General features: G+C 38.0%; 1 protein-coding gene across 2 annotated transcripts; it reads right to left on the reverse strand.

The window, feature by feature from the left end:
• Positions 1 to 74: 74 nt before the first annotated feature.
• Positions 75 to 26,262, reverse strand: LOC105042802 (mediator of RNA polymerase II transcription subunit 16). 2 transcript variants are annotated; one of them, XM_010920125.4, is made up of 16 exons: positions 25,815 to 26,262; positions 25,476 to 25,544; positions 23,844 to 23,932; positions 22,196 to 22,308; positions 21,793 to 21,894; positions 19,443 to 19,533; positions 18,748 to 19,341; positions 17,616 to 18,237; positions 17,444 to 17,523; positions 11,423 to 11,505; positions 9,526 to 9,762; positions 6,290 to 6,467; positions 4,150 to 4,670; positions 2,377 to 2,553; positions 1,647 to 2,030; positions 75 to 381 (listed from the first exon to the last, which is right to left on the reverse strand). In XM_010920125.4, the coding sequence occupies exons 1-16, from the start codon at positions 26,126 to 26,128 to the stop codon at positions 241 to 243; spliced, it is 3,795 nt and encodes a 1,264-aa protein (XP_010918427.2). In that variant the 5' UTR covers positions 26,129 to 26,262; the 3' UTR covers positions 75 to 240. The 2 variants fall into 2 exon arrangements, with proteins under 2 accessions (XP_010918427.2, XP_073112633.1); XM_073256532.1 differs by lacking the exons at positions 21,793 to 21,894; positions 22,196 to 22,308; positions 23,844 to 23,932; positions 25,476 to 25,544; positions 25,815 to 26,262 and adding an exon at positions 21,431 to 21,472.
• Between the last annotated feature and the right edge of the window lie 1,146 nt (positions 26,263 to 27,408).

Raw genomic sequence — 27,408 nt, forward strand, 5'->3', positions numbered from 1 at the left:
CTTAAATTACAGTCTCTTAGATAGCGAATGCAGGGATACAGATATCATCGTGAACAAGGATCGACATGAAGAAATAGGAGGGGAAAAAAAAAATCTCTCCATTTCCATGTACGTATGCACATCAGTAACTGTATAACATAGTAATTCAAATATGCACAAAACTTCACACATTTGAGCAGTGGAAAAGCATCAGAAGGAAGATCAGCTGGGCACACTGGGAACTAACAGCTTGGAAAATTATTAAACAACTCGAACCCATGTTCCACCACACATTGGGCAACCATGAGCCCATCGGCTGATCCACCATGCTTCACGTTCATTTGTAGGATTAGGATCACCAGGCTGTGCAAATGCACATGTTTGACGCAAACACCGTATGCACTGCACAGAAGAAAAAACAGAAGGGAAATTCACGATTTGAGCCATGATGCAAATGAGACATCGATGCAGATAAGCATAACACACTGAAGATAGCATAGAGGACAGCAACAAGACATCCGACGTGTTGCGCTGTTTGACATGAAAAACATATTGAGAGTGGCTTTTCATTAAAAAAAAAAAGAAAAAAGAAAATCAGACCTTTAATGTTGCATCAAATGAACAGAGAATAACGCTGTGACCAAGAACAAAATTCACTTCTACCAAGTTGGCATGCATGATGTATGCTCCACATTGGATATAACTTAATATCAAGAATAGAAAGATAGCTACAGGATGCAAACCTCCTGCTTTATGGCCTATGGTCCCTAAGACATATCCGTCACCCGCCTTTGTCTATCATGAATTAACTCCCTCCAAAATTTAGGATTCGATAGTGTTTAACACATGCAGTGCACATCATTCATTCAAGAGAAGGGTTTTTGATGGATGATTAATACCTATGACCAATTTATTTAGAGCAAGATTTTAAATCCCATGAAATGAGACTGTCCCGACATTTCCATGGAACGGGACACACCACCGTCTTGTCCTAATACTTGGGACAGAAAATATCTTTACATATCCTAATTGGGATCTAAACGTTAGCAGGACGCCCTATCCAAACATATGGGATAGTACTCCGCCCCGGTGTCCCACGGGACGTCCTGCTAGGATCTGAATTTTTGTTTTGGAGAAATTCAATAAATATACTCCTGATTTAATAACATGTGCTCCTTTCATCTGACCCACAGTTCACATAGGGGTGAGGATGTCGATACAAGACGAGGGAGGCGCATGGTCACTCCACCAAGTAGGTTTGGTGCATCAGAAGTAGAGTTGAAACTATAGGAGGGGAGAGATGCATGGGTTGGCTCTCACGAGTTTGTGCAATCCCCTGAATGGAGCTAAATGCTCTATAACCTTTAAAATCAACAGTTAGATGCATAGTTCATATGGTTGAAGCCCAGCTCATGCACAAGGTAATTAAAATAGTGTTTCTTGAATCCACTTATGAGCTACTGTCCTCAATTCAAGGTGGTTTAACATGTATTATTCAACAGATTTTTTGGGTTCTTTGTCATTCTGTTATGCCAAGCTGGAAAGCAATGAAAATAACAAGTCTTAAGTAACCCAGAGCTGCAAATATGAATTTGAAGTATGAGAATTTCAGAAAAGTTTGAGGATTCTGAAAGGAAAGAGGCAAGATGAAGAATATGGAACCAAACCTTGTACCAGACGCCTTCTAGACCTGTTTTCCACACAGCTGTAATAACATCCCTCCGAGATCCCATAATACCAAGATAGGATCCTAGACCCACTGAAGTTTTCAAGCCAAATGCTGCATCTCTCTCAGATAACCTGCGTTTCCTAGGCCAGAGGCCTTGAGACCCAGAATAATCATTGTAATCTTTGTCCAGACCAGATACATAGGGATTGAAAGAGCCAGAAGGCTTTGATTTTGCTTTGTTATCCAAAGGACCAAGATTTTCCGGATCTGACCAGGGACCACCAAACATGTTACGTCTATGCCATTCTTCGGCTGGAGGGTGGAGCTCTAACTCACGGAGTAGAAGCCCGGCAGCATCAGCTCCTCTAGGACGAGGCATATTCTGCATGGTTTAAGCCCATAAGATGTGAAGATAGGCTTGAAAATTGCAGCCAATTATATAGAGAATGAAGCGGAAAAGAAAAACCTATAATCAGCAGTCCTTAGAAAGCAAAAAATTTCAGTTGCAAGCTATACTACAGAAAAATCTTGGAGGATAATACAAGAACTGCAAGGATGACCGTGAATTCTGAGTGCCTATGGACAGCATAAGCTCTGAGATCTGCCATAGTTACAATAATTTCAATTGATAGGTCTAAAAAGTTCATGTTTGAAGCACATAGGATACAAATGAGGCATTTTCCGACTAAGAAAAAAAGCTGATATTTGGAATCAAATTTATGTCTTACCTGCATGTGTGGGCCAAGCGATGCTTCTACAACCTCAGGTAGAACAGTGTAATTTCCATCAATATAATGCAACCTTATGATAATATTGGTGGCCCCAACCTGAGAGGGAGGTAATGGGTGTTGCAGACTAGCTGTTCTTCGACAGAGATCTACCAATATGAGGAAAAGGACCTTCACCTGCAAGGGAACCATGCTTCAAACAAAGAAATTTTCACTGAATGACTTCTAGATGCCCATGTAAGAAATATCTGTAAATGACTAACAAAACCAGGCATGCATATCTCCGAGAGTACCATTCAGCTAACCCTAGTAGCATCCCAAGTTTAGAAACTGCTTGACCAAAAAACAAGGTGATACAGGTAACAGGTAACAGGTCACCGAGAAAAAGGCAGCTTTCACATAGATGCACCCCCATCATTAGACTCCTAGAAGTCTAGTTAATGGGATCTTCCACCATGCTGGACAAAGAAATAAACTCTTTACACTTCGATCTCTTAAGATGCACTCAAAAGTTAAAATGTGAGTGCATCTTTAATGTGACTATGGTAATAAATGACCTCCAAGAAAACTAGGATTAGCTTCTTTAATGCAGATATCACAAAGATGTGTCTCCGAAAAATGCAGAAAAGTCTCACCTCGTGAACCAAGGCAAATCAAAAACACAGAAATCGACTCGGTACATAGTGAAATATCTTCAACTTTCCTACAAACACTACAAATTGATATGTAAACCACTACAGAAGTATCACTGCAATATGCACCATTTTTGCTAGGTAAGAAGGATGAGCAATTTTGTTGTTACTAAAGCCACTAAGAATTAACTAGCAAACAAAAAAAAAAAATCAAGAATTATAATATTCTGATGGTATCTTACCCACGGATTGGGTGGTCATAGAATAAAAGTCTTCAATGGAAATGTAAAATGATCCGACCTACTTCATGGTTTAGAACTTAGAAGTATCCAAACTCAATGAATTTAGGCCCATACTGATTCAAGGTGTATAAATCATCATGTATGGTGTGGGTTTTCAAGTTGCAATGGACTACCATATATTAATTTAACCTAGTGCAAATAGTACCTTCCATTTTACAATCACCAACTTGTAGGTAAGAGAACTACTAAACATGCACTCTTAAACATCCATATTCCATTGTGGGCATATTAACTATTGTGAATTATGATAAACAACGAGGATTCTCATTCTGAATTGCCCTTCATGTAATTTACACTAACATGCTTGTCTCTAATACTTAGAAATCTAATAAAAACTGACTGGCTTCTGTTATTTCTTTCTTTATGTATGAGCCAGAATACTGCGCTTGGTGTAGCACTAGCACATGGCAATGGATGGTTAAAAATCATTTGAAATGATTTAGACATGCACAAGGTAACCTCCTAAGATAAGTATGCTCCCAGGCAACATGCATACTATTATTTAAATCACAGTTAAAAAAGATGAGAGGAACACCAAAGAAGGCTTAGATGCTTAAAGCAAGAAACAATTCATTACCGAATCTCATCACAAAGGTTTCCAATTGGACAGGAACCCATGAGAAAGCAGGATACCCAAAGTACAATGCAGCACATGTCATGTTAAGGGAGGGGAAAGCTTAGCTTCATCTACTACCTCCTTCCAATAGCACAATGTTAGAAATGAAAATTTAATAGCAGTGACATGCGAAAATGCAACTAAAAAGCTATAAACAAACTTTCCATATCTAGGTACATTTCAAGCACAAATAAGCAAGAAAAAAAGAAATAATGGGCTATACCTCATCTGATGTGTATCCTTGACCTGCATTGCCAGAACCTAACCGTGCAGATTTGCTAGTAGGACCTTCCTCAAGCCCTTTTGCCCCAAGAACCAATTGTCCAGCCCGAACTACCTGGCCTTCTTCTAATTTAGCAACACCTAGAGTTGGTCTTGTTACTGCACTGCTCTCCTCTACTTTTCCATTAGCAATAGCCTGAACTTTTTGTAAATTAGAATCAGGATTCTTTTGTACATTTCCAATGTACCGTGGTGATTGCTTTCGCCGAAAAATTAAACAAAAGAGCAACAATTGACATAGTTTATGAAGAAAATGGCAGTCTCCGATGAGCCTGACAGCAGGTGTTCCAGGAAAAGTCCCCGTGTTAATGCTAATTGGCATGAAGGAAGATGGCCCACTAATGGGGTTTGTTGCTGTAGAGGAACCTCCATCAGCATTGTTGCTGATCTTAGCAATTGCACCTTGAACCCATGCTTGCATTTGAGAGTTTCCAGTCGTACTTGTAACTCCACTTTGAGCACCTAAATTTTATATCAGCAATACAAATAAAATGTATCAGACAACTATGATTTCTAGAGAACTAAAGGACTGTATCTATATTTTTCTGGCGTCTCAACTGAAAATTGCAAGACAAAAAGATGTATAGCTCACACAGAGCATGAACAGAACCCAATTTGAGCCCACTGCTGACAAAAAATGTGAAATGAACCAGTTGATAACAGTAATAATTCACCTACCTTAATAATGTAAATGCAATGCTAAATTCATCTTTATGACTTGATACTGTTAAGGCTATTTACAAAACAAAAAAAAAAAAAACAGCAAACTAGATGAATTCCACACTAATAAGAGAAAATCTATCAGCAAGGTTCGCAATCTCAGTACCTAAACCATACTAGTAATGTGCAGATACAATGTTGGTAAGCCTAGCACAGAGCTCAGTTTGGCATACTAAGACTCGGTACGCCACCCGCACCGAGTCCCGATTTGGTGCCAGTATGCCTAGTTCGGTGAACCTTGTTTCAGACGATTAACAATAACTCTTTTATGTGCAGGTAGACCTGTGTTTATGTGCTGGATGGCCTATCTGGCCTGCTCAAGCCCAATGCATTTCAGACAGAACTGGGCCTGGATTGTGAGCCCACCAAGCCAGGCCAAGCCTAAAATATGAGCCCACTTTTGAATGGGTCGAACTTGGGTTTTAGTCGGCCTAGCCCAAGCCTGGTCCTCTGTCCTCCATTCTTCTCCTCCTCCTTTCTCTTCCACCTCCATCCTCCTCTCTTTCTCCTCCGTCCTCTTCCTCCAACTCCTCCTCCTCTCTCTCTTCCCCATTTTCTCCCCATTCCTTCCACATTCCACATTTTTTAAGTTGAAAAAAAAAAAAAAAAAAAAAAAAGAAAGAAAGAAAGCTTGAGACAGGGCCTAAAGACCAAAGCCTGCGACTGGGCCAGGCAAAGCCCAACTAATTTTAGTTATGTCTTGGGCCGAACCCAACCAGAACCTGGCCTAGCCCATTTGATGAACAGGTCTACGTGCAAGAACATATGTTCTGTACCAAATAAAATGTGGACATGCAGTCATCTTGCAATCTACAGCTAGAAATGATTGTAAATCAGTATAAAATCTATGTGCATATCTAGTTATCAATATATTCACATGGTACATGGGCAATGGGTTATAGCATCAATAATGTGTTGGCAGAAACATAGGGAATCATCCCAAGGTCATGGGACATGCACACAAACATCCTCCCACAAAGTCCCAAAGTTATAATTTCATCTTAGGGTCTTATATCAATATATGTTACTCAGGCCCTTAGTTGATGTATAATCAAAGTGCATTAACTGAGAAATGTCTATACATGGTACAACAATTCCATATGCTAGTAGATTTCGCAGTTAATGATCCTTCCAACAATGGTTCTTCAAGTTACATATTTTATTAATTGTACTAAGATCCTCGCCTAAATATCTAAATAAGATTTTGTTTATTACATGCCTTCTGTTCCTATGAAAGCATATAGAAAGCCTATTCCCATATTTTTAAGTCATGAAATTTTTAGAGAGAGTGTGTGTGCAGCTTCAAGGTTAAATGATATGCTTAAGTATATCAATTTTATCAAAAGTTTCATAATACCGACCCTGACTGGTTGATGGAGATGCAGAAGTTTGAGATGGACTTGCCACCATATTCCGAGCACCAGCTGCACCTGAAGATGCCCCAACAGCATGACTAGCCAAAGTACGGCAAAAACTTGCATAGCGTCGCAAGCGTGTAATGAAGTGTGAAGCTAGATCAAGAACAGCATCAACATATGCCTGGACCAAATATTATAGTTGTGACAACCAGATTAAGCAGAAGGTAATAGGTAGATGTCCAATAAACATGCCAAATACAGAACCTTAACTCAATCAGACAAGGTTAATTGGTTAATGGCAGATGCAGGATGGTTATTAAAAAGAAAAAAAAAACTGATTACAGGCAAAGGATATTTGCATCTGGAAACCATACGCTGCACCATATTATGAGCTTACTTGTACCAAAGTACCTGCCAATATATAGTTTGAACTTTGAACTTTCAATTATTGCAGCTGAGCCCCTTCCTGTTTACTTGTAGATGTTGCAGGATGCCAGGATCCATGAAACTACAGCTTCAGAAAGGGGCTCTGTTGCAGCAACTTGTCCTACAGGAAAATTGGTTGTAAACAACTTCTGCAGCTGGGTTTTTTCTGAAAAAAATTGCTACGGTTAGGCATGACTTGAACTGCATCTTGACTATTACCCAACCTGGTGGTTGGCACTGGTGGCCGTTAAAAAAGCCTTAGCCTTGGGTCATCACACCGCCCCCCCCCCCCCCAACATCACTTTCATTCTTTCCCCTGCCGTTAACAGCTCTCCCAAGTCCCAACCAATTACCGATCCTCCTCTGCCCTGTTCTCACAAACAATGGCTAAGGCTGGGAAAAGACCTCTCCATTCTTCTCTCTCTCATATCCCTTCCCTCTTCTTGCCCTCTCACTTATCATCTCCTCTACCCACTCTATTTCCTACCTCAATCCTTCCTCTTACACTTACATCTCCTCATACGAACCTCATTCCAAACCACCTTCCTCACGCCTTGCAATCTCCTACCATACTTAATGGAAACTCTTGAGAATCCATCATAGGTTCAATGGTCTCACATGGTGGCACATAGAAAAGATAAGGATCGAGGAGTTAAAAATTTTCAAAGGAAAGCCTCCTCTGAGGTACCTTAAGGTCAACTTTGATGGAAGTGTCCGAGGCAGGCTTGGAGGCACTTGTTTAGTGATTCGTGGGCTTAAGTCTAGATTGGTCGTGGTGGGAGATGGCAACTCTTCAAGCCTACAGCTCCAGAGGTGGAGCTCCGGGCTATGTGGGCTAGTATTGCGTATGCTCGGAGGACCCTGCACGCGGATCGTATAGTCATTGAGAGTGATTTTGCCACGATGGTGCCTTGGATTCCGGGGTGCACACAAGGAGTTGTTTCTCATCATATCCTGCGGGACATCTCTATATTGTTATTTGAGTGCGCAGGTCTTCCTATTAGACACATCTTCCGGGAGGCTAACACTGTAGCTAACTGGGCCACGACTGATATTGCGAAGCACACCAAAGATCTTTTGTGGACCGATCTGAGGTTGATTCCTTGGCCTTTTAAGGATATTTTGCTTTCCGACTCTCCTGAATGTATTCACACAAGACTCATATGAATGATCCACTTTTATCAAAAAAAAAAAGCCTACCCAACCAGTATAATTATGGGAGAGTTCCAAGAAAAGAAAAGTACAAACTTATAGTCTCAAAGAAATAAAAACTACTTAAGGAGATCTAAATTTAAATGAACTCTTTCACACTCCACAAGTTAAATGCTAGTATCCTTAATCCTAATCCTAACTTTTCCACCTTTTTGCCGGTCTACCATCTAATGGCTCTGAGCAAGTCACGGTCTAACCCATACTTTGTCACTGCCCAAGTCTTAATCCCTAATCATACTCTTATCCCTAATTGGTATCCACCTCTACCACTACCAATTGGCAGTTTTGCAGCCAAGCCATGGTATGGTCAGTTGTTTCCAAACTTCTGCAACCTTCTTCTTTCTACTTATTTTATATTTTTGTTACATCATTGTGGTTTATGGATTCTTATGTCTCTTCATGCTGCATGAAATTCTTGATTTTTGTTTGATATCCATGTAAGTATCTATGCATTCTTCCCGTTTTCTTCTTTTTGTTCCAGTAACTTTGTGGACTTTATCTACATAAATTTGAGGTTTATGATTTTTTTCTTTTTTCTTATAGTCCTCTTTTAGTGGTGCTCCATGATGATGATCCAGTTGGCTAAGGATTAGACAAGTGATGCCTGTGTTTTATCTTATAAGGACTGGTATATGTTTCTTTTCCCAGTCCATCTATGATCTCCATTTATCTCCGTGCATGAACTATTATTTAAATTATACATATATGTATGTACTTATCCATACCTGTTGCACATCTTATCTCAGCTATCTACATTCCCCTGTTGTGTCTTTTGTCTTTATTTCCACCTCTGGACACTATTTAGTAATCTCTTGGAATTTGTTGGACTATCACATAAAGGTTACAAATATAAATTGATCATGAACTAGACTCAGGACTTGTCCATAGGTCAGCCTCGGATCTAACCAAAGTCAATCCATGTATGATCCAAAATATAGAAAACTTGATGCAATCCAATATGATAAACCAATGGATTGCCAAGTGGCCCAAACTAGATCTTCTTAAAGATTAGATATCCAAATTGAAAACCTGATCTTAACTAATTATTATACAAATTGGGAAAGGGAATAATCATTCCACGACTACCAAAGCCCTGTAAGATTTCAAAGTTAACTCTTGATCAAGATCTGATGGTGAATAAAGTATAAAAATATAAGATATGATATTCATTTAGTACATAGTTTAAAAAAAATATCCTAGCTAGGGTCATTATGTGGTTGATCAGAATCCAGAGTACAAGGCAGGTTATTGGCCCATGTTGTAATTGTGCATTTGGCAATCATCTCCACCAGACCTGACAAGTCAGGTTGGAGTCAGATAACACCAAGTTATGCCCAATCCACCGAAAGTCAAATATGAATAGAAGGCTTAAAGTTTGTTTTCTGATTATATTCTACATAAGATATTTACACACAGCCACAGTTCATGTAGTAAATGCAGGTAGGAAACAACGATGTCTATCAACATTAATTAAACATTGCTGCAAGTAAAAGGCTGCAACAAGAAATTAAAAAGAACTAAAAAATATGGAAACAAAACCATCAAAACCACAATCCTAAGAAGTCTATGCAAAGGTTGAAAAATGTAATAGTTGATTGAACCTGGATGCTTGGAACCAAAGCCTGTTCAACTATCATTTTGTCAGCATCCATGGTAGATAATGTCTCACCAGAAGCTTGCCAAGGCTCAGGTAGCAATGTTGCAGGATTTACAAGGGCAGATTCAATCCCCTTGCTTAACATATCCAGCAATAATCTTGCTTGCATATCCAAAACAAGTGCCCTAACATCTTGAGCATTTGTACCTTCCAGAAGTCTGCATTTTACTCTATCAAGGTTCTGCAAGAAACGCATAAACAGATTGCATTTATTCAATAAATATATTTTAAGAAAATTTAACTAACAATCAACAAACTAAGACACCAAAACAAGTGATGGGTGATTACATTAGAATATGCCAACATTATAATGCTCTAACTTCACGACAAACTTGCAGATTAACAGTGATCAATTGACAATTATATTAAAAAGTTGATGTATCACCAGTGAACTTCCCCTGATCAGTATACCTAAAGATTTACAGGATAGTAGTGTCATGAATATGTATGCAGTGAAGAGTCCAACATATTGTTATTCACAAGTCACAGTTGACAAATCTTATACCCTATTGAAATCATGAACAATTGCATGAAAGAGTAGCAGCAGGTGTTAGAGATAAAAGTGGTGATTAGCTTTGACAAATGTTCCAGTGACCTCAACTCTATATACTTCTTAGAGGAATTAAATTCCAATATTTGTGCCATGCTGTATATTATGATACGATCTTACTCAAAGAGATAAATGAAAAATGAATGTAGTGTCCAAGATTAGCGGACCAAGAGTTTAAAGAACAAAAGAAAAAATGTATGAAGAAAGGCACACAAGTCCACATCCACATACAACCACCTGTACACACACATGCATGACATCCCCCCCCCCCAGGCATTACCCCTGAAAAAAAAATAATAATAATAATAACAACAACAACAATAATCATCAAGGTTCGTCATCAAAACACTAGATCTCGTACTAGTACCAACCTATTATAGTGTTGGTACGTGGTATGGTACAAGATGGCTAGGCATACTGAGTGTCGGTACGATACGAAACTGTATATCAGTTCGGTACTGGTACGCTATGGCATGCCTGGTATGGTATGGTTTGGAACTGACCAATATAGCAAACCTTCATAATAATAATAAGTGCCATGACATATTTATATGTGAACTATATGGATCTATTTGAACAGATAAAAGAAAGTTTGATGCTAAATTAAGAAAGTTCGATACTAACTTAAGAAAGTTTGATGCTAAATTTGGAGTAGTACCAAAAGTTAAAGCCCCCGTTTGGTTGCAAGATAAAAAAATAAAAACAATGCCGAGCCTAGCCCAATTTCAATCAGATGTAAACATCCAGGCCCAAGCTCAGCCCATCAAGCGGAAAACTCAGCACAGGCCTGGTAAATCTCGGGTTGGGCTCGGGGAGCCGAGCCATTTTTGCACAAATCTAGCTCTAACAAACTAGAGCATTATAGTGAATTAAATGATGAACAGCAATGTGGTCCAAGTCAAGATCTACATAGTGTAAGTTAAGAAATTTTAATCTACATCACAATCAAAAGCAGTACAAGCATGTGTCATCTACCATACAGCAGCATAATACAAGACCATGTAGAATATAATGAACTGCAAAGAATAGAGGTAGTATCACAAAAAATAAGATGTATCAATTGCATTGCTAAAAAATGTGATCTTATGAAGAGAAATGCTAGAACAAAATCTGAGATATCGCATTTGAATATTACAACAAAGCAAGCAGACAGAATGAAAAAAAAAAAGGTCCAGTTCAACAATGATCATCTGTATAAAATTTTCATGACTACAGTTAAGTAAGCTGACAAGTCATACAAGTAAAATTTAAAAATAAAATAAAATTCACGTTAACAAGAAAGAAAACTTACAGGACCATGCTGTTGCCTATGCTGAATAGATGGAAGAGAATGGAAGTCCGCATCCAACACAGCAATCACACTATAAAGTGACACTGAAATAAGGTAGATATGCAGATACATCATCAAACTTCTATGCAAAATTACTCACGGACAAAAATGCTCATCAAGAATCATTAAATTTATTAACTATACAGATTTGTTCTAAATAATAACACATAAAAATTTACACGTAATTGATATGATACCATGACACACAATGCTCATCATGTTACTGGATAAGAACAGTGCAAAAAGAAACAAAATTTATTTGTAACCTAAATTCCATTCTTTACTCTTTCCAAAGTGAGAACACAACATGCAACCTGTCAAAAATCACCCCTCCCCCCCCCCCAAAAAAAAAAAAAAACACACACACACACACAAAAAAAAAAAAAGCAAAAAGAATAAGAAAAGTAATCCTAGAAAATATCCATTAGTATACATAACAAAAGAAATAAAAGTGGACTTGATGAAAATAAGTTTTACTGGAGGGCAACTAACATGTAAACATTAAGGAAGAAAAGTGAAACTTATATCAGCAACCATTCAAACATAAATAAAGCCCGCAAAATTAATTTAAATATTGTTTAAAATAACAAAAGAATGCTACTGCTAGAACCGTGACCATAGGCTTCTCATATTTTTACCAACTTGCAAAATATACATACTAGACCATAGTTACCAAGTAATTCAAAAAATGACAAAGGTTGATGATTGATATCTTCGTAGCTCAAGGGAATTGGCATATACATGCCTAAAGGCTCAAGTAAACAAAGTGATTGCAGGCTTTGGTTTAGAGGTCAGGGTCTCGTTCCATGAATGTTTGTTAATTTGCTGATATACCCTTTTTATCGGTGTTATCAGACCTATATTGAACTGGGCATCTGACCACAGAATACACAGTGAATCAGCCCCTTAGCTGGTCCAGAACACCTTCCAACTGCTAGTTTTGTATTGAAAAGAAACCTAGCCATGTTTTAAAAGAACCTACTGGTCCGCATTTACAACCAAAAGGAATTTACAACCTTAACTTGTATCCTAGTTTTTTTCCTATAAACACCATTTTGAAAACCATCTGGAAATCATATCACCCCAATCGCTTGGAATCAAGAGATAGAGAGCTCTCTTCTCCACTCCTTCCCCAACCACCCCCCCTCCCCCAAGCATGGCAGATGCCATTCCGCTGCCTTGCATGGTTGCATGATTTAAAAAGATGGCCCAAGCAGCACAGGCCCCCAAGCACCCGGCCAGGCCTAGGCAGCTAGGCCACAGGAGGGTGCTGAGATCAACATCCAGGCCGGCTTTTGGAGGGAGAATAAAAAGAGCAGCCGTAGGTGGTTCTGCCAATTGGAGATCTCCAGTCAATGGCAGCAATCTAGTGATAACCAACAGAGAATGAGTTTTTCCTCTCTTTTTTTTTCCTCATCTTGTTCCTCCTCCCCCCCCCCCCCCTCTCTCCCTTTTTTTTTTTTTAACTTTTCTATTTTGTTGCTGCAACCATGATACTAGCAACCAGGCTGCCACCAGCAGCAGCTGCTGCTGCTGAAGCTACTTTTCTCGTTTCTGGTAGCAATTGCTATCACCACTATTGGAGCTGCCACTCAACAGCAATTACCACTGTTGGTGGGTGGCTGCTTTTTGCCATAGCTATAGCTGCAGCTATCGGTTCCTAACTGCAAAAAGATACTGCTGCCAAAAAGAGTAATTAAAATGAGAAAACAATAAATTTATTAAAAATAAAGAAAAAAAAATAGCTTCAGGGCACCTGTAAAGTGCACATGAAAAGTCCATCGGGCCCATAACCACTGACTTGGCAACTCCATCATAAACCAATCCACCATGTTTGGCTATGCTCAAACTAAAAGGATGGAAAAGAGATTTGCCTTTGTAACTTCAGCTTTTGTTTGGTGTTTAACATTAGTTGATTTATAAATGGTAACGTGTATTGATTATGCTCGCTGTTTAGTGTTATTCATGTATTTTTATATTTAGTTGATATTGATTGTATTTCTGTCATATCAGAGAATGAGAAGAGATCTGCATATGGATGAAAATAGTGACTTACTATTTTTTCCAATACTTATATAATTTTTGGGTTTTTTTTAATCTTTATGGACCACCTTGAACTCTGGGCACCGGCCTAGCACTAGGCTCTAGCATCCCCTTAGCTGCCTATCTCCCACCTACAGTCTTTTAGAACAATGCATGGTTATAGACCAATTTTTCACCACCATCATCTCAGATAAATTATACACATTTTCACAATGCTTATGTTCTGCCTCTGTGTGCATTATCTCCCACAACTGGTCACTGTGACCAACCTGAACCATGATCTCTGTTTCCAATGAAAACAGACTGTCTGACAAAGTTGGTCACATGCCTCCAACTCACAATCCGAAGATCACTAATAGCATAATAGCATGTCTTTTGAAATTATCCACTTACAACTATATAAGCTTCAAAGAATTACCATATATCTCAATCAACTTTCACAGTATGGATAATTGTGCTGTTGAGAATAATCGGCGCATTTTAGTGCATGGTAAAATGGTTGTAGTATTCTTTGTTTGCATTTTTCACAGAGATCTTTCTAGAAGTTTTATTAGAAGTCTTTCTTAATAAATTAATAGAAGATTTATTTTTTCAAACTTTAGGTATTTAAACTTTTTATACTTCTCTCTTCACATTTTTCACCCAACATATACGCTTTCATATAACCTTCCACTAGACCAATAAGTTGACCCAGCGATAACCTGGATCCTTGAATGGGGCCCATTACAATCCAAGCTTGACAATATGTTCTTTATATGATGCCAACTTTGATGGGGATGGAGCTCCAAATCACCAATGTTTTAAAGATGTATGGGCTTAGTGGAATGTAATGACTCCTTCAAAAAAATTTGTATGGTTTAAAATTCAGGTTGGGACAGATTTCCTTGGTTGTGCGCTTCAGCCAGTCATGTTTGCCTCTTGATAGCCCTCCACATAAGAGCTCTCAGCGCCAAAGAACACTTCCTTATACTGCCTCCATCTGAAGTAATCTCACATTCAGAGACCATTAGAGGCAACTAAAATTAATATAATGCATTTTAAGTTTCCAATATACAACGTTCATGGCTGGGATCTTGCAGTTTGCAATATAAAACGTTCATGGCTGGGATCTTGCAGTCGATAGGCTTACCAGTGTAGAATAACTTCTTGTGAATGGACTTACCATATTTGAAAGATGAGAAGAAAGCTCAAGAGCAAAAGTCAGTAGCTAGTTTTTTCTAGCTACTCCTAAAAGCCAATTTTTTGACTTATGGCTCTTGTAGAAGTGAATACGTTTGCTTTTTAGATATACTATTTTAATTATAAAAATCACAAAGGACTTATCTTTAAGCAACACCAAGCATGCCCTTATTCCATTTCTGAAACCAAGACTACCCTTAGTAAGTTTACATGAAAAAAGTGAGAACATATACATATCATGCATGAAAACCATCATAGTACATAGAAGGCCACAAAAAATTGATTTTGGCAATAGAAAAACTCAGTAGAGTGAGCAAAAAAGTTGATAAAATAGTACATGTCAATGACTCTTGCAAGCCCAATCATGCAAGATGGAATTTAGTTTCAATCTACCACACAAGCAGAAATTAACTAATTAATCTCAAATTAATATTTTTATGAGAATTTCTGAACATGTACATAAGAACCTCATAAGAGGGCATATTTCTAAAAAGATCATCAAAAAACTGCACTAATCATATACTCATATCTAAGCATAAGCACGTGTCTACATGAAAAACAACATCACAAATCCAATTATGGCTAAAAAGTGTTTCAAATTAATGACACATGAACATGACACCAAACGATTATGGAAGAATTGTCTCCTCAAACTAGCTTAACAGTTTAAATGGTCATACTCATTTGCAAAAAGGCACTCTTTAATCCTCCTAAATAATCAAGAGAATATTTGCCAAACCACAAATACAGATCAAGCATTTCACAAGCCCACCTAGGAATTAGTATCACGCATCATAAGACGAGTAACAATACATGGAGATTTAGACATGTCAGTTATACAAAACAGATACACAAAACGGAAGCCGTTATTTTCGTCAAACAATTTTTTCCATCTTAAATAGTTACAATTGCCAAGCAATCAATAGGAGATACCATGAAGAAAACTATATATATATATATATATATATATATATATATATATATAATATTGCACAGATTGATTCACTTAATGGCTATGGCTATGGCTATTTTTGCTATTATAACTCTTTACCGATACGTATTCTCCTGTCCTCCTTGCACAGCTATGACACTTCGACATTAATCAACAAATGGGACTCTTCTCCATGTACGTGGTGATTGCATACCCAGGTATCATACCCCCAGGGCATCCAGTATAAGAAAGGGAGAGGCACTTAAAATGGCATGTTGGAGGAGGCAACTACATGGTTATCTAGATCAAGATGGAGTCTCCAAAAACAAATATATGTAGGATATTGCACATTGCAGTGGCCATTTCTGCTTAGTGCCCCATAGAATGGGCATGACATGATCATCACATAAAGGAACAAGTCTAATCCCTCTCCCCTAAAAATAGCCTTCTTATATACATAATCTCTATCAAGGTTCACTAATTTGTTATTTTTCCAATTCCTTCTTCAAAACATGAATCTAGGTTTTCAGTTTCCTATGGCCTAACCTACTTTTGGCCATTCAGCACAAATAAACAAGGATTAAAGCATCATCTCTGCTGCCATGCTGCCACAGCACTAGCTTGGTATGTGTCATGCCGAATCAATGCTTAGCCTGCACTACCCATGCTGCATGCCTGGAAGGCACTAGCAAAGTACAAGCCACTCTTTTGCCAGCTGGCGTGGATGACACTTTAATCCAAGCAAATAAAACTCCTTTAATTACCACATGTCAGCAGATCTTGTTGCATGTCACCATACAATGTCATTCCATAAACCTCTTTGACATACTTGCTTCCAACTCATTACCTCTGGATCATTTTAATCTATGATATGCCTATAATCACTTTAGTTTCTAACATCCCTGGTAATTGCATGTTGTCAAATTATTCTCATTGTAGCAAATGTACTTAATCTCACCAGCATGAAATGATTACACAACACTTTGTAGCAAGTTTCCCATCCACTCAATTAATTTTTTTTATTAAAATGCCTTTGCTAACATTTTTTTATAAGAGATCAAAGTTGGGGATTTACACTCATATATTTTTCATCCAGACTCCCATTCAATATACCATTTTGGTTTGACAGACTGCATTTGAAGATATTGCTCACAATCAAGTTTAGCATAACCCTTCTAATTTCATCAATTAATATTGTGTATACAAACTTGATAGTTAATGGGACCTCCTAAGCAGCAAAAACATATTCAAAATATTAAGTGAAGACTTGTAACACCTTAAAGAAACATCTGAATGTAAATACAATGAAAGGAGAATTCACCAATTAAACAATCACCGCAATACATGTGAGTTAAGCATTGATAGATATTAATGGCATAAATATAGTAAATGGCATATGCAATACACATAAGCTGCAACCAGCACCACTAAATCTATGAAGGGTTCCTGTGGCATTAACAGAATAGGCTGAAGGTTCCTCTCCAGAACTCTAAAGGGGGAGTTATGAGAAAGTGAAAATGTTGGACATGTCCGATTGGTGCTCACCACCTCAAGCCCATTATAACATAGTACAGGTGATCTCTCAGTATGACTTGCTTCATCAACCAAATCATGGTTTTTCTTCTTGCCATTGACCATATTATGCCTCGTAGCCTCTAACATGGTTCAACTTCAAACAGTTCAACAGCAACCAAGTCTCTAGTTGAACTCTTATAGTTTTTACTTAATAAGCAGTAGAAAAAACTAGATATAAAGGATCGACAAATGAGTTGAGTAAGCAAGCATATTCATGATCTTTCCTCTGAAATAAAGATAGAGAATTTCCATACCAATGCCATCCTCTGCAGCACTCTGTGTACAGCCAACAGCATCCCACCAATCAACTCCAGACAAAAGACACCACCAAAACCTGCAATAAACAAAACACACCGAAAATAATAAGCAATCTGTTTGATATTGCCAAAAAAATAATAGCATGGGCCAATTCAATGTTTTCGATACCTGTCTGCTATAGCACGTTCCCATGTTGCTGAGTTGACTTTGGTTTGTGTGCTAGGAATAGCGGGAGGAAGCACACGGATTATCTTCAAAATTGTGCGATCCTTGGAGGCATCATGCCAAACAGAAGCCAAGCAGCAGCCAGAGGATGAGAAGGCAGGTGCAGCAATGTTCGAACCAACATTAATGTGGTAGCTATCAACTGGGTTAAAGTTTGCCCCGGAAAATATGTGGACTCCACCCCGAAGAAAAGCAACAGCAACCTCTCCACCGTGAGCAGAATACACTATTTGAGCTAGTTGTCTAACATCATTTGGCAGATCATAGGGATCAAAATTGAGCCTGTTTGCCCTATCACCACTACTTTCAGATGAATTTCGTTCATCTGATATTGTTGGTGCAGATGCAAATGCTTGGGGATTTCTTAAATCATCTGTTGGTGGAATGCTTTTATTCACCCTGGTCAACCACACTGTTTGCATGGGGGACTGCCCTCCAAAACTGGAGGCAGGATTTCCAAAAATTGGATGAAGAACAACAGGTTGAAGAGAAGATTCCCAACACTGGACCCTCCATCCAGTAATTGAAGGTCCTTCATCAGGATCATATGGAGACATATACTGCCCTGCAAGGAGAAAGATAATTAGACTGCTTCCTGCATGCTTTTCACTTGAGACAAAAGAACACACGCATGTCATTGTGATGAGAAGCATTAGAAACTAAAAAAAATAAAATTTAAATGTGAAAAAATAACTAGAAAAAGAGCACAGACAAGTCTATTGGAATTAATAAGATTTCCTCGCCATTGGGGATGGAAGAACAAAATGATATGGTTGAAGATAGTATCACTATATAGCAGTGATAGCCTGCTAGAAACCAAGAAATATCTCCACATCCAAATCACCGCAGAAAAGCAAGGGTTGAAAAAACATAAAAACTCAATAACTATGGGAACTGGTTGGGTTTATGTCTTAGCAATGCAACTGTTAAATAATTATGGTCAAAAACATCCTTCAACTCAGCAATAGTTATGGGGAAAAGGAAAAAAGAGAGATCAAGCTTTTACAAGCTTTCTAAGAGCATGGATTAATCTATAATTTGCTCCTAATGCCAGAACAGAGCTGCATATCAGTACCTTCAACTATAACAACAGAAATGACTGACCCTCCCCGTGTTGGATCAAAGGCAACTGCAGTCACTCCAGAACCCCATGTTGTGGTAGCAGCAGATTGTGCAGCAGCCTCAGGACTCACATATGCCGAAAAATTTGAAACGGGTAAACAATGAAGAGATGCAGCCTCGCTAATCTCATGATCTGTGAGCTTCTTTCCTTGCTTCTCTTCAGAAACAAAGTACTGTTGTAAGCTAAATAAATATGCAGCCAGAGGTGCAAAACCTGTCCAGCAAGGAGGATTTAAAGACGGAGGAACAGCACTGCTTGTATTTATCTTGGCAGTTGCCTGAATACCATTTCCTGGACCTGGCATCACCTCCCAAACAACAACAGTGGATGGATTCACAAGTGGGACACCAGCAACATGCATACTCCCAGCTTCAGTAATGATAGCATCAGCAGCCATTATACCACTAGGTCCGGCTCCTAGCAAACCTTTGCTTGTTGTAAACCATTTTGGTTGTGAATCACTTTGAGGAGGCCATTGTGCCCAGTGAAGCTGGACAGATCCAGATGAAAAAACTGAGCAAACACAGAGAAAATGGGGCCATCTCACTGCAACAAAGAGAATGTGTGAGATACATGGCTGATAAATGACTTAACATCTTGGACTTACAAGTGGAAGAGTTGGTGAAAGAAAAAGGAAAAAAAATAACCTGAAGCTTGAGACTTTTGCAACAGGAATTTTTCCTCAAATGTTGACTTCAAGTTAGCAGAGGTGCTAGAAGTTGAAGGAAGACACCGGTACTGCATATAGAAACAAGGGCATTACTTATTTAGACAAAATAAACCATGTAAATAGCAAACATATGTATTACATACATACATAATACATATTTATATCATTAACGTATCTGTACCAGCACCCTCACCGTTAGGTGCCGGAACAGTACCAGTATGTACTGTACCATACACGGTGAGGTGGTTCATGCCAGCACACCAAAGGTGACATCAACAACCCTGTGTCAACAAATACGGTGCTGAGGGGCATATCAACCACCGGTGCATCACTGCTATGGTGCAGAATGGAGTGGTATGGCAGTACAATCTTTGATACACACACATACATGCACATCGGTTATTGAAAAGAGAGGATTTTGTCTAAGCATAAACAGAAAGTAATACAGTTAATAGAACTTGTGGCAAAAGATACAAAGATTGCAAGATTAGTTTGATCAAAATATTATCTGTGGCTATGCAATTATCTGTAGACAAGCTTTGGGCTTAAGGAAGACATCCATTGTTTAGATTGATCTGTGGATCGTGTACTCAATGGTATGCATGGATGTTATTGTTGTGGTAGTGGTGGTATTGGAGATGACACTAACTGAATTTACTTGAAAACTGGGGAAAGATCACAGCTCACAGATGTCTCACTTTTAAGCCTATACAATGTCAAGCCCACTATAATTGTAGGACCATATCATCTGGCTTTACTCAATCGAATGAGAAAATACACGGTCGACGAACAGCAAAAAGTCAACAAAATAAGAGGTAAGCTAGAGGAGTTAGGAGCTCCCTTTTCTCTTTTCTTTTTTTTTTTTTTTGTTTTCTTTTTTTTTGGGGGGGGGGGTGCAGGTGTCAGTGTGGGGGATCTGGTTTGAAATAACAGCTTTTACAGCAAAAAAAAAAAAAAAAAAACAAAAGTCAAGACAAAAAAAGTCTAAGTAGGTTTTCATTGTTGTCCTGTTTTAATTCTCCTCTATATAGGTCAAGAGGAAAGCAAACAAGAGTTGATGAGTGTGTTCTGCAAACTTTGTGAGGTGCCATGTAGTTATGAGTCACCAATCTCCCTCAATTGGAAACTTTCTCAACCATCCAAGCTTGAGAAAGATAATGAACAACAATTAATGAAAGTTTAAAATCAACAAGGACCTTCATATGACTTTTCAAATTGGTTTTAGCATTTGTTTCTTTGAAACAAGCATGTCATACCATCTATATTGAGATTCCCATCAACTAGACCAAATAGGGGTTATCCCTATCCCAACAGCTCTCCCATTTACATGATTCCGTACTTCTTTCACACCCAGCTGACTCAATTTGTATCAAAATGTCAAGGGCATGTAGAGATGGCAGAAAGCAAGATGGAATAAGCGAATGGGAGAAGAATCGGCAGTGCGGCTGGCAGACTAGGCTGGAGGAGATGGCAGGTCAGGAAGCTGGAAGAGAAGGGAAGAAGAAAGAACGACAATGAATATGAGAATTGGAAAGTAAACAAATAACCAAAATATCAACATATCTGTAAAGTCAACAAGAAAAACAATGGTTGTTGTGAACTCCATTGAAGGATGTTGCATCAATCAGGCGCTTGAACCAGGGAACTTGAAAACTTGTCTTATCTTAGGCTCATTTCAATGGTAAAACTCAACTACTGTTAACGGGACAGTTCCAACATGTGTTAGCAGAAACTCGAGGAGAACAGTAAAATATGTCCACCATATTGGAAGGCTTAACTTGGGCTGGAACATATTATATGTTGATTACAGACTATGACCCATTCCAAGCCTTATTTATCTTTTCTATCACATTCCAATTTGACTTAAAATGATATCATATTTTTCTGTTTTGTTTTTCTGAGCAACCAAATCAACATCAACAGCAGAAATTCTCCAAGATGAACATAAAGAAGCTAAGTTTGCACCTTTTCGCAGAAGATGCTTTTAAGCATATCAATCTGTTAGAAAAATAGTAAAACTCATTCCTTTGTTCCTATGGACCTCATACCAGCAACAAATATCTGCGGAAACTTAAGAAACACATTACATTTGTTTTCTAGAAAATGTATAGTACTCTTCAGCCGAGCTTGCATGGAGATTATGGTCATTTAGTTCCATGAGTGATGATAACACGCAGATTCATGAAAATTAATTAAAGTTGCCCAGCTTGCCCATGAACATGATGGCAGTCTGCATTCTATGCTGAAATTAGCGTACGATATAAATCTCACTGAAACAAGCAAGAATCATCAGAAACTAAAAATAATGGATGGCAGCAGTGGCATACTGGATTCATCCCTGACAGCCATTTGGTCACAACTGCAAGATCTTGTCGCCATTCATGTTCGCACCGCCAGCAGCTGGCATCTCGGACTAGATTGATGGGGCCCTAAATTAGGGCAAAAAATTATATTAGTGAACAAACTATAATTGGAAAATAATCATACAGAACTAAAAATGAATAACAATTATGGAACAAAGTAAAATTTATTTTACTTGTTGTTATGATGATAAGAAGTTCATTGACAAGAAAGAAGAACAAAAATTATTCTGATATTTATTGAAAATGGATAAAAAAGGAACGAAAAAAACAAACTTCTGATAAACTATCTGACAGTTTGCAACTAAAAAAACAAAAATGAAAAACAAACAAGGAGACCAGATTGAGTTGCAAATATAAGAATGCTCACTTGAGAAGGCTGAGTCCATATAGTGATCCTCCCATGAAAATTTGCAACCAGTAAGGCACGGGGGCAGGACCTAGGAGACCATTCAATAAACTGAACAGAATCACGTGGAGAATCTGTCATCAAACAATGTGGTCAGCATGAACTAGAATATATAGAAGGATCCAAATAAAGAACCTTGGCTTTTACACGTAGGTCAAATAAAATTGCCAATTAAAGAAGTAAGTAGCACATAACCCAAGACTTTCATACCATAATTTAATACAATTCTGAAAAGATAGGAAGAAAAGATAATGATTCACCATATTATCTTAAACTGAATTGATGCTAGGGTCTTTCCAACCTATGTTACTACACTCAGTTTGGTATCATTACCATTTCATGTCTGCTATTTAAAACCAAAAAAGGGAAATGCAAGCAAGAAAATATCTTTGGTAAAGGTCCTTCTTTTGTTTCTTTCCAAAATTTCTGAGAACTAACAGAATAACACTATTGAAACCCCTTCACCTTTACCTCCAACTCCACCACTTAAACCGCCACCACCTCCATTATCACAGCATCACCTGCCCCACCCCTGCTGCCACCCACAGCCATTCCTGCCACCTTGGTCACTACCTCCATTAACACCACCATCCCCCATCTTCCATCACTGCTCCTGCCACCAACACGACATGTATCACTCCCACTGCTATCACCACTCCACCACTACCCACTGCTGCATCCCTCCATGGCACCACTACCTCCACCACGGCTGCCTCCTACCACCATCATCACTGCCCCTGGTATAATTGCAAACACCAATGCAACCACTACTTAACATACTTATTGTTTTCTAAATTATAAACTGAAAGCAATTATAGCAATCAAACATGTTCTACCTTCAAAATATTCAATGAAAATAAAAACAATCAGAAACAAAAACAAAAAGTAAAAATAGAAAACAAGAAAGAGTGTCAAATAAAATCTTTGTTTAACCAAAAGTAAACTGCAGCAATCACTAGAGGGACAAACTATACCAAATAAATTTATATATGATAGTGGTTTCAAAGAGGTCTTTTCATAAGAGATAAAGTGGACATTTAGTACATTAGAAACTCTCTGACATATGCCATAAAATTCACATAGTTCCATGAACAAAATACAATACGTAATATCCACACGATGAAGCTACCACATATTGATTAGCTGAGCTCTGACGAATCACAGTCAGAAATAATTAAGGGATACTCTTTTTAAGGAGATGCAAGCATTGCAAAACCAAAAAATAGAAAGAAAATAATAGGCCATGGACAAGCAGGGAGGTACCAAGAGACGGAAAGCCAAGAGGTAAGCAAAGGAAGATAACTCTACAAACCCAGCATAACGGAAATAAAAGACAAGCAAAGACAGACAGACAGACAGAGAAGCAAGTAATTATTGAGCTAAACAGAAAATATATATATATAATTGAAAATATTTCAATCTGACTATGAGCTAAGCAGAAAAAACAAATAATATTATCCAGAAATTGACAATACTTCAATATGACTAGGCCTTATCACTTTTAAGGATACATCTTTTTTAAACGAGGTAGTACCACCATATTGCAAAGCATGCATTGTGCTTAGAAAAATTTTAGATGCCACATGGTGCTAAGTGTTAGTATCCTTACCTGCTTTCACATTGAACACAGAACACTCTGTCGGTCTCTCAGGATTCAGAATGTGTATTGGAATCCAAAATGGAGGGTTTGCATTAGAGCTGAAAAGGGCATAGCAGTAGTGTAAGTTACAAGCAAAAACTAAAAAAGGCATATATGCATGTCATTTTATTTGATTCTAATAGGAGATAACAGCCTAAGAGATTTATGGAGGCAAGTTGACAAATATGAACTTACTTTATAAGTTTTCTTTAAAAAAAAGTATCAGCTTGTGTAATCAATTTTTTAAAACTTGTTGTCTATGAAATTGTTCTCCTCTGTTGATTAAAGAAGCAACAGATTTAAGCAAGAGCAAACCTTCAACAGTCGCAAATCTTTTTTTGGGCCCTCAAATTTATTTCTTGCAAGTACCCTTGTGCTCTTGTTATTTTCTCACTTTCTTCATCGAGCCGCTTGCATATATTTACTTTCTTTAATATTATTTACATTACTTAACTACAGGATGTTTTTTTTTGACACAAAAAAAAAAAGTGCCTTCACATGCAATCAGCTAATGTAGCACTTCCCTGCACATTATGATCTGACACTGCTTGCTCATCAAGCTCATACTTGTCAAGCTCCAACCACCACAGAAGCACCATTTAACTTGAGTCACAATCAAAGTCACCTATTTCAGGTCCAACTAGCAATCCTATTATTTTAAACTAAACAGAAAATTATATAACATAGAGTTCAAATTATGATGGTGCCTCGTTATGGCCTGATCAAACTAGACATGAGGAAAATGTGCATCATACTTGAAGTTTATGTTAAAAAAAAAAAGGCTAGGACCATTATCACAACATTTTTTAATGCAAAATACCCATACGAAAGAAAGGATAACCGTATCCTAAATGAGAAGCTTTTTTCTGATCTTTTTCAAGAAAAATCAGATTCACAGTTTCCATCATAATACGAACACTTCCAGTTTGCATTACATGTAAGAGTATCATTACGATAATGCTTGATCTAATTTGAGGTCAATAAGCACAGAACATATTTGGACTCCAGGAACAAAGAAGCACACATGTACTTTGGCCCGAACTAATCTTCCAGATAAATTTTGTTTCCAACTGCAGAGACAAGCAAACTCCACTCGTCAAAATCAATGAGTTGACTGTTTGGTATTCATGAGCATATTGAAAAAGTTAGCTCACTTGAGAGTACTTAATAGCAAAAGCACCAACCAATTCAAGTGTTTTGAGGCTTGTCGATATTGAATTTGGTAGGAGTTTAATGAATATATCCGATAGAGAGATTCCTCTGAATTCAAGTTCGGCTCTTTTCACATAAAAAGCATGATACAAGTTAACCATGCTAGAATTGTGGTTGAAGGAGAAGAAAGGAAAGAGGAAGGGGGGACGGCGCGCTTCTTTACTTGAGAGTACTTAAACCAAAATCACCAACCAATTCAAGTGTTTAAAACTTGTCATGTTGAATTTGGAAGCAGCAGTCTAATGAAAATATTCCAACAAAGAGATCGCTCTGAATTCAAGTTCCGCTCATTACACATCAAAAGAATTACACTAGGTAAACCATGTTTGAACTTGAGAGTGGATGCCAATTCTTTTTTTTTTTTTTTTTGAAGTCCTAAAAACTCCAAACCTTGGTATCCTTGCACACGTCTCTGAAGCGCAAGCAATAACATTCAGCTTCCCGCACCAAGCGACTGCACTGCTCAAACAAAACAAAAGAAAATTTTGCCCCTTTAAGATCATATGCACAAATTGACAGAGAAAAACAAAGAAGAAGCAAATTATGCATAAAAACAAAAAAAAGTCAAATTTTATTTTAAGGTGCTTCACAAAAACCCTGATAATTTCATAGTTCTCACGCACATACCCACACAACCACCCCCCAAGTTCCAATCTGTTCTCCACAAATCAACGAGAAAAGCCCCAAAGCAGCTGGAAAATTAGAAAAAGGAAAAAAGATATCAAGGACCTGAAGTTGCGGCAAAGCTCGGGGACTCTCATCTTGTGCCGCAGACTAGAAGGTGACTGCTTGAGCCGGATGCGGAACACAGTGGCCGGCGTCGGCGGGGGCCCATCTCCGGTATCCATCGGGTGAACCCCTTCCTCGGCTGCTCTCTTCTCTACTCCTCCCTCGACCTCGACGACCGCATCCGCCTCCGCCGCTGCTCTGTCTAGAACCCTAGAATCTCTGGGGGCGGCGGCAGCATCGGCCAGGCGGGGCGCGAGCTGGTCCGCGTCGGGAGCGTCTTTGGCGAGTGGGGGAAGGGGGTTGGGGTGGTTCATATGGCGGTGATGGGAACCCTTAGGTCATTTATAGCGACGGATGGGGAGAAGAAAGTCGCGATTGAGGGAGACAGGAATCACTGTTGGGGCGGTCTTTTGAGTGTGGGGCTCGGCCGCGTGTTGGGAAGTGCTGATGCTTGATAGGGTTTTGGGGGATTGGACGGGCGGGGTGAGGAGGTGAGTGGATCCGCTTGGAGACAAAAGAGGAGGAGGGTGGAAGAGAAAGGAGGGGAGGATTCCGGGTGGGCAGATTTCTTTATATTTTTTCGTCGCCGTCAACGTCCGGGGGTTGAAGGGGACCCTTTCAGATTTCTTTCTCGCTTTTCTCCTTTCGGTGGCTTCCTCTCGACTCTTGAGAGGTACTGGTTGCCGCTTTGCCGTGTAATAACGGTTGGTCGGGACTATTTCCCAAGTACAGAATGGAGATTTCTATTTTTCTTTCCGCGAGCACATTATTATTTTACCGTATTATACAAAATTATAGATCCGGTTCCATTGAATTTTAAACTAATACTGTATAGATACATACATACATACATACATACATACATATATAATAGATTTCTTCACTTGCCACGTGGACATTATCATTAATAAGATAAAAATTATATATTAATTAAACTAATATATTAATTAAATATATGGTAAATCGTATGCATATATATTATCAATTTGATATTTCTTAATTGTTCTCATCTAGTATTTTATTATCATCAATAAAATAACATTTATATATTAATTAAATCAATATATTAAATTAAAATTATTTATTAATTAATTATATATAATAAAAAAAATTAATTAGTTAGCACGTAGACATCACACATATATGTATATAGATATATAGATAGATATATATGTATACATATATACATATATATTTCTTTGTTTATTCATCATCTTGCACTCTTCCTTTGTTTCTTTCACATAAAAACATCTCCTCTCATCTCTCTTTCATTAAAAAACTCCATCATCCCTTCCACTCTCTATTTCTTTCATTAAAATATCCATCCTCTTCTCCTTCCATCGATTCCTCCACAGAAAATCTTATTTCTCTACTATTTAGCTCCGTAATTTATTTGAGTTTGTAAATAAGTATATTTACTTGTTGTTTACTCATGTATTAGTATATATTAGTTTTTATAGTGTGTATGTATGTGTGTATATATATATATAAATATGGATATATATGTATGTATATATATGTATATGTATGTATATATATATATACATATATATGTATGTATATATGTGTGTGTATTATATATGTATATGTATGT

This window comes from Elaeis guineensis, chromosome 4, assembly GCF_000442705.2.
Source record: "Elaeis guineensis isolate ETL-2024a chromosome 4, EG11, whole genome shotgun sequence".
In the NCBI taxonomy this organism is placed as follows: domain Eukaryota; kingdom Viridiplantae; phylum Streptophyta; class Magnoliopsida; order Arecales; family Arecaceae; genus Elaeis; species Elaeis guineensis.

Coding starts and splice junctions, on each gene's coding strand:
- LOC105042802 (XM_010920125.4), bottom strand. CDS start 26,128: ATGAACCACCCCAACCCCCTTCCCCCACTCGCCAAAGACGCTCCCGAC. Junction 18,238..18,747: donor TTCTGTTGTTATAGTTGAAG/GTACTGATATGC, acceptor TTCTCCTTGCAG/GGCAGTATATGTCTCCATAT. Junction 382..1,646: donor TAGAAGGCGTCTGGTACAAG/GTTTGGTTCCAT, acceptor TCTTCTGTGCAG/TGCATACGGTGTTTGCGTCA.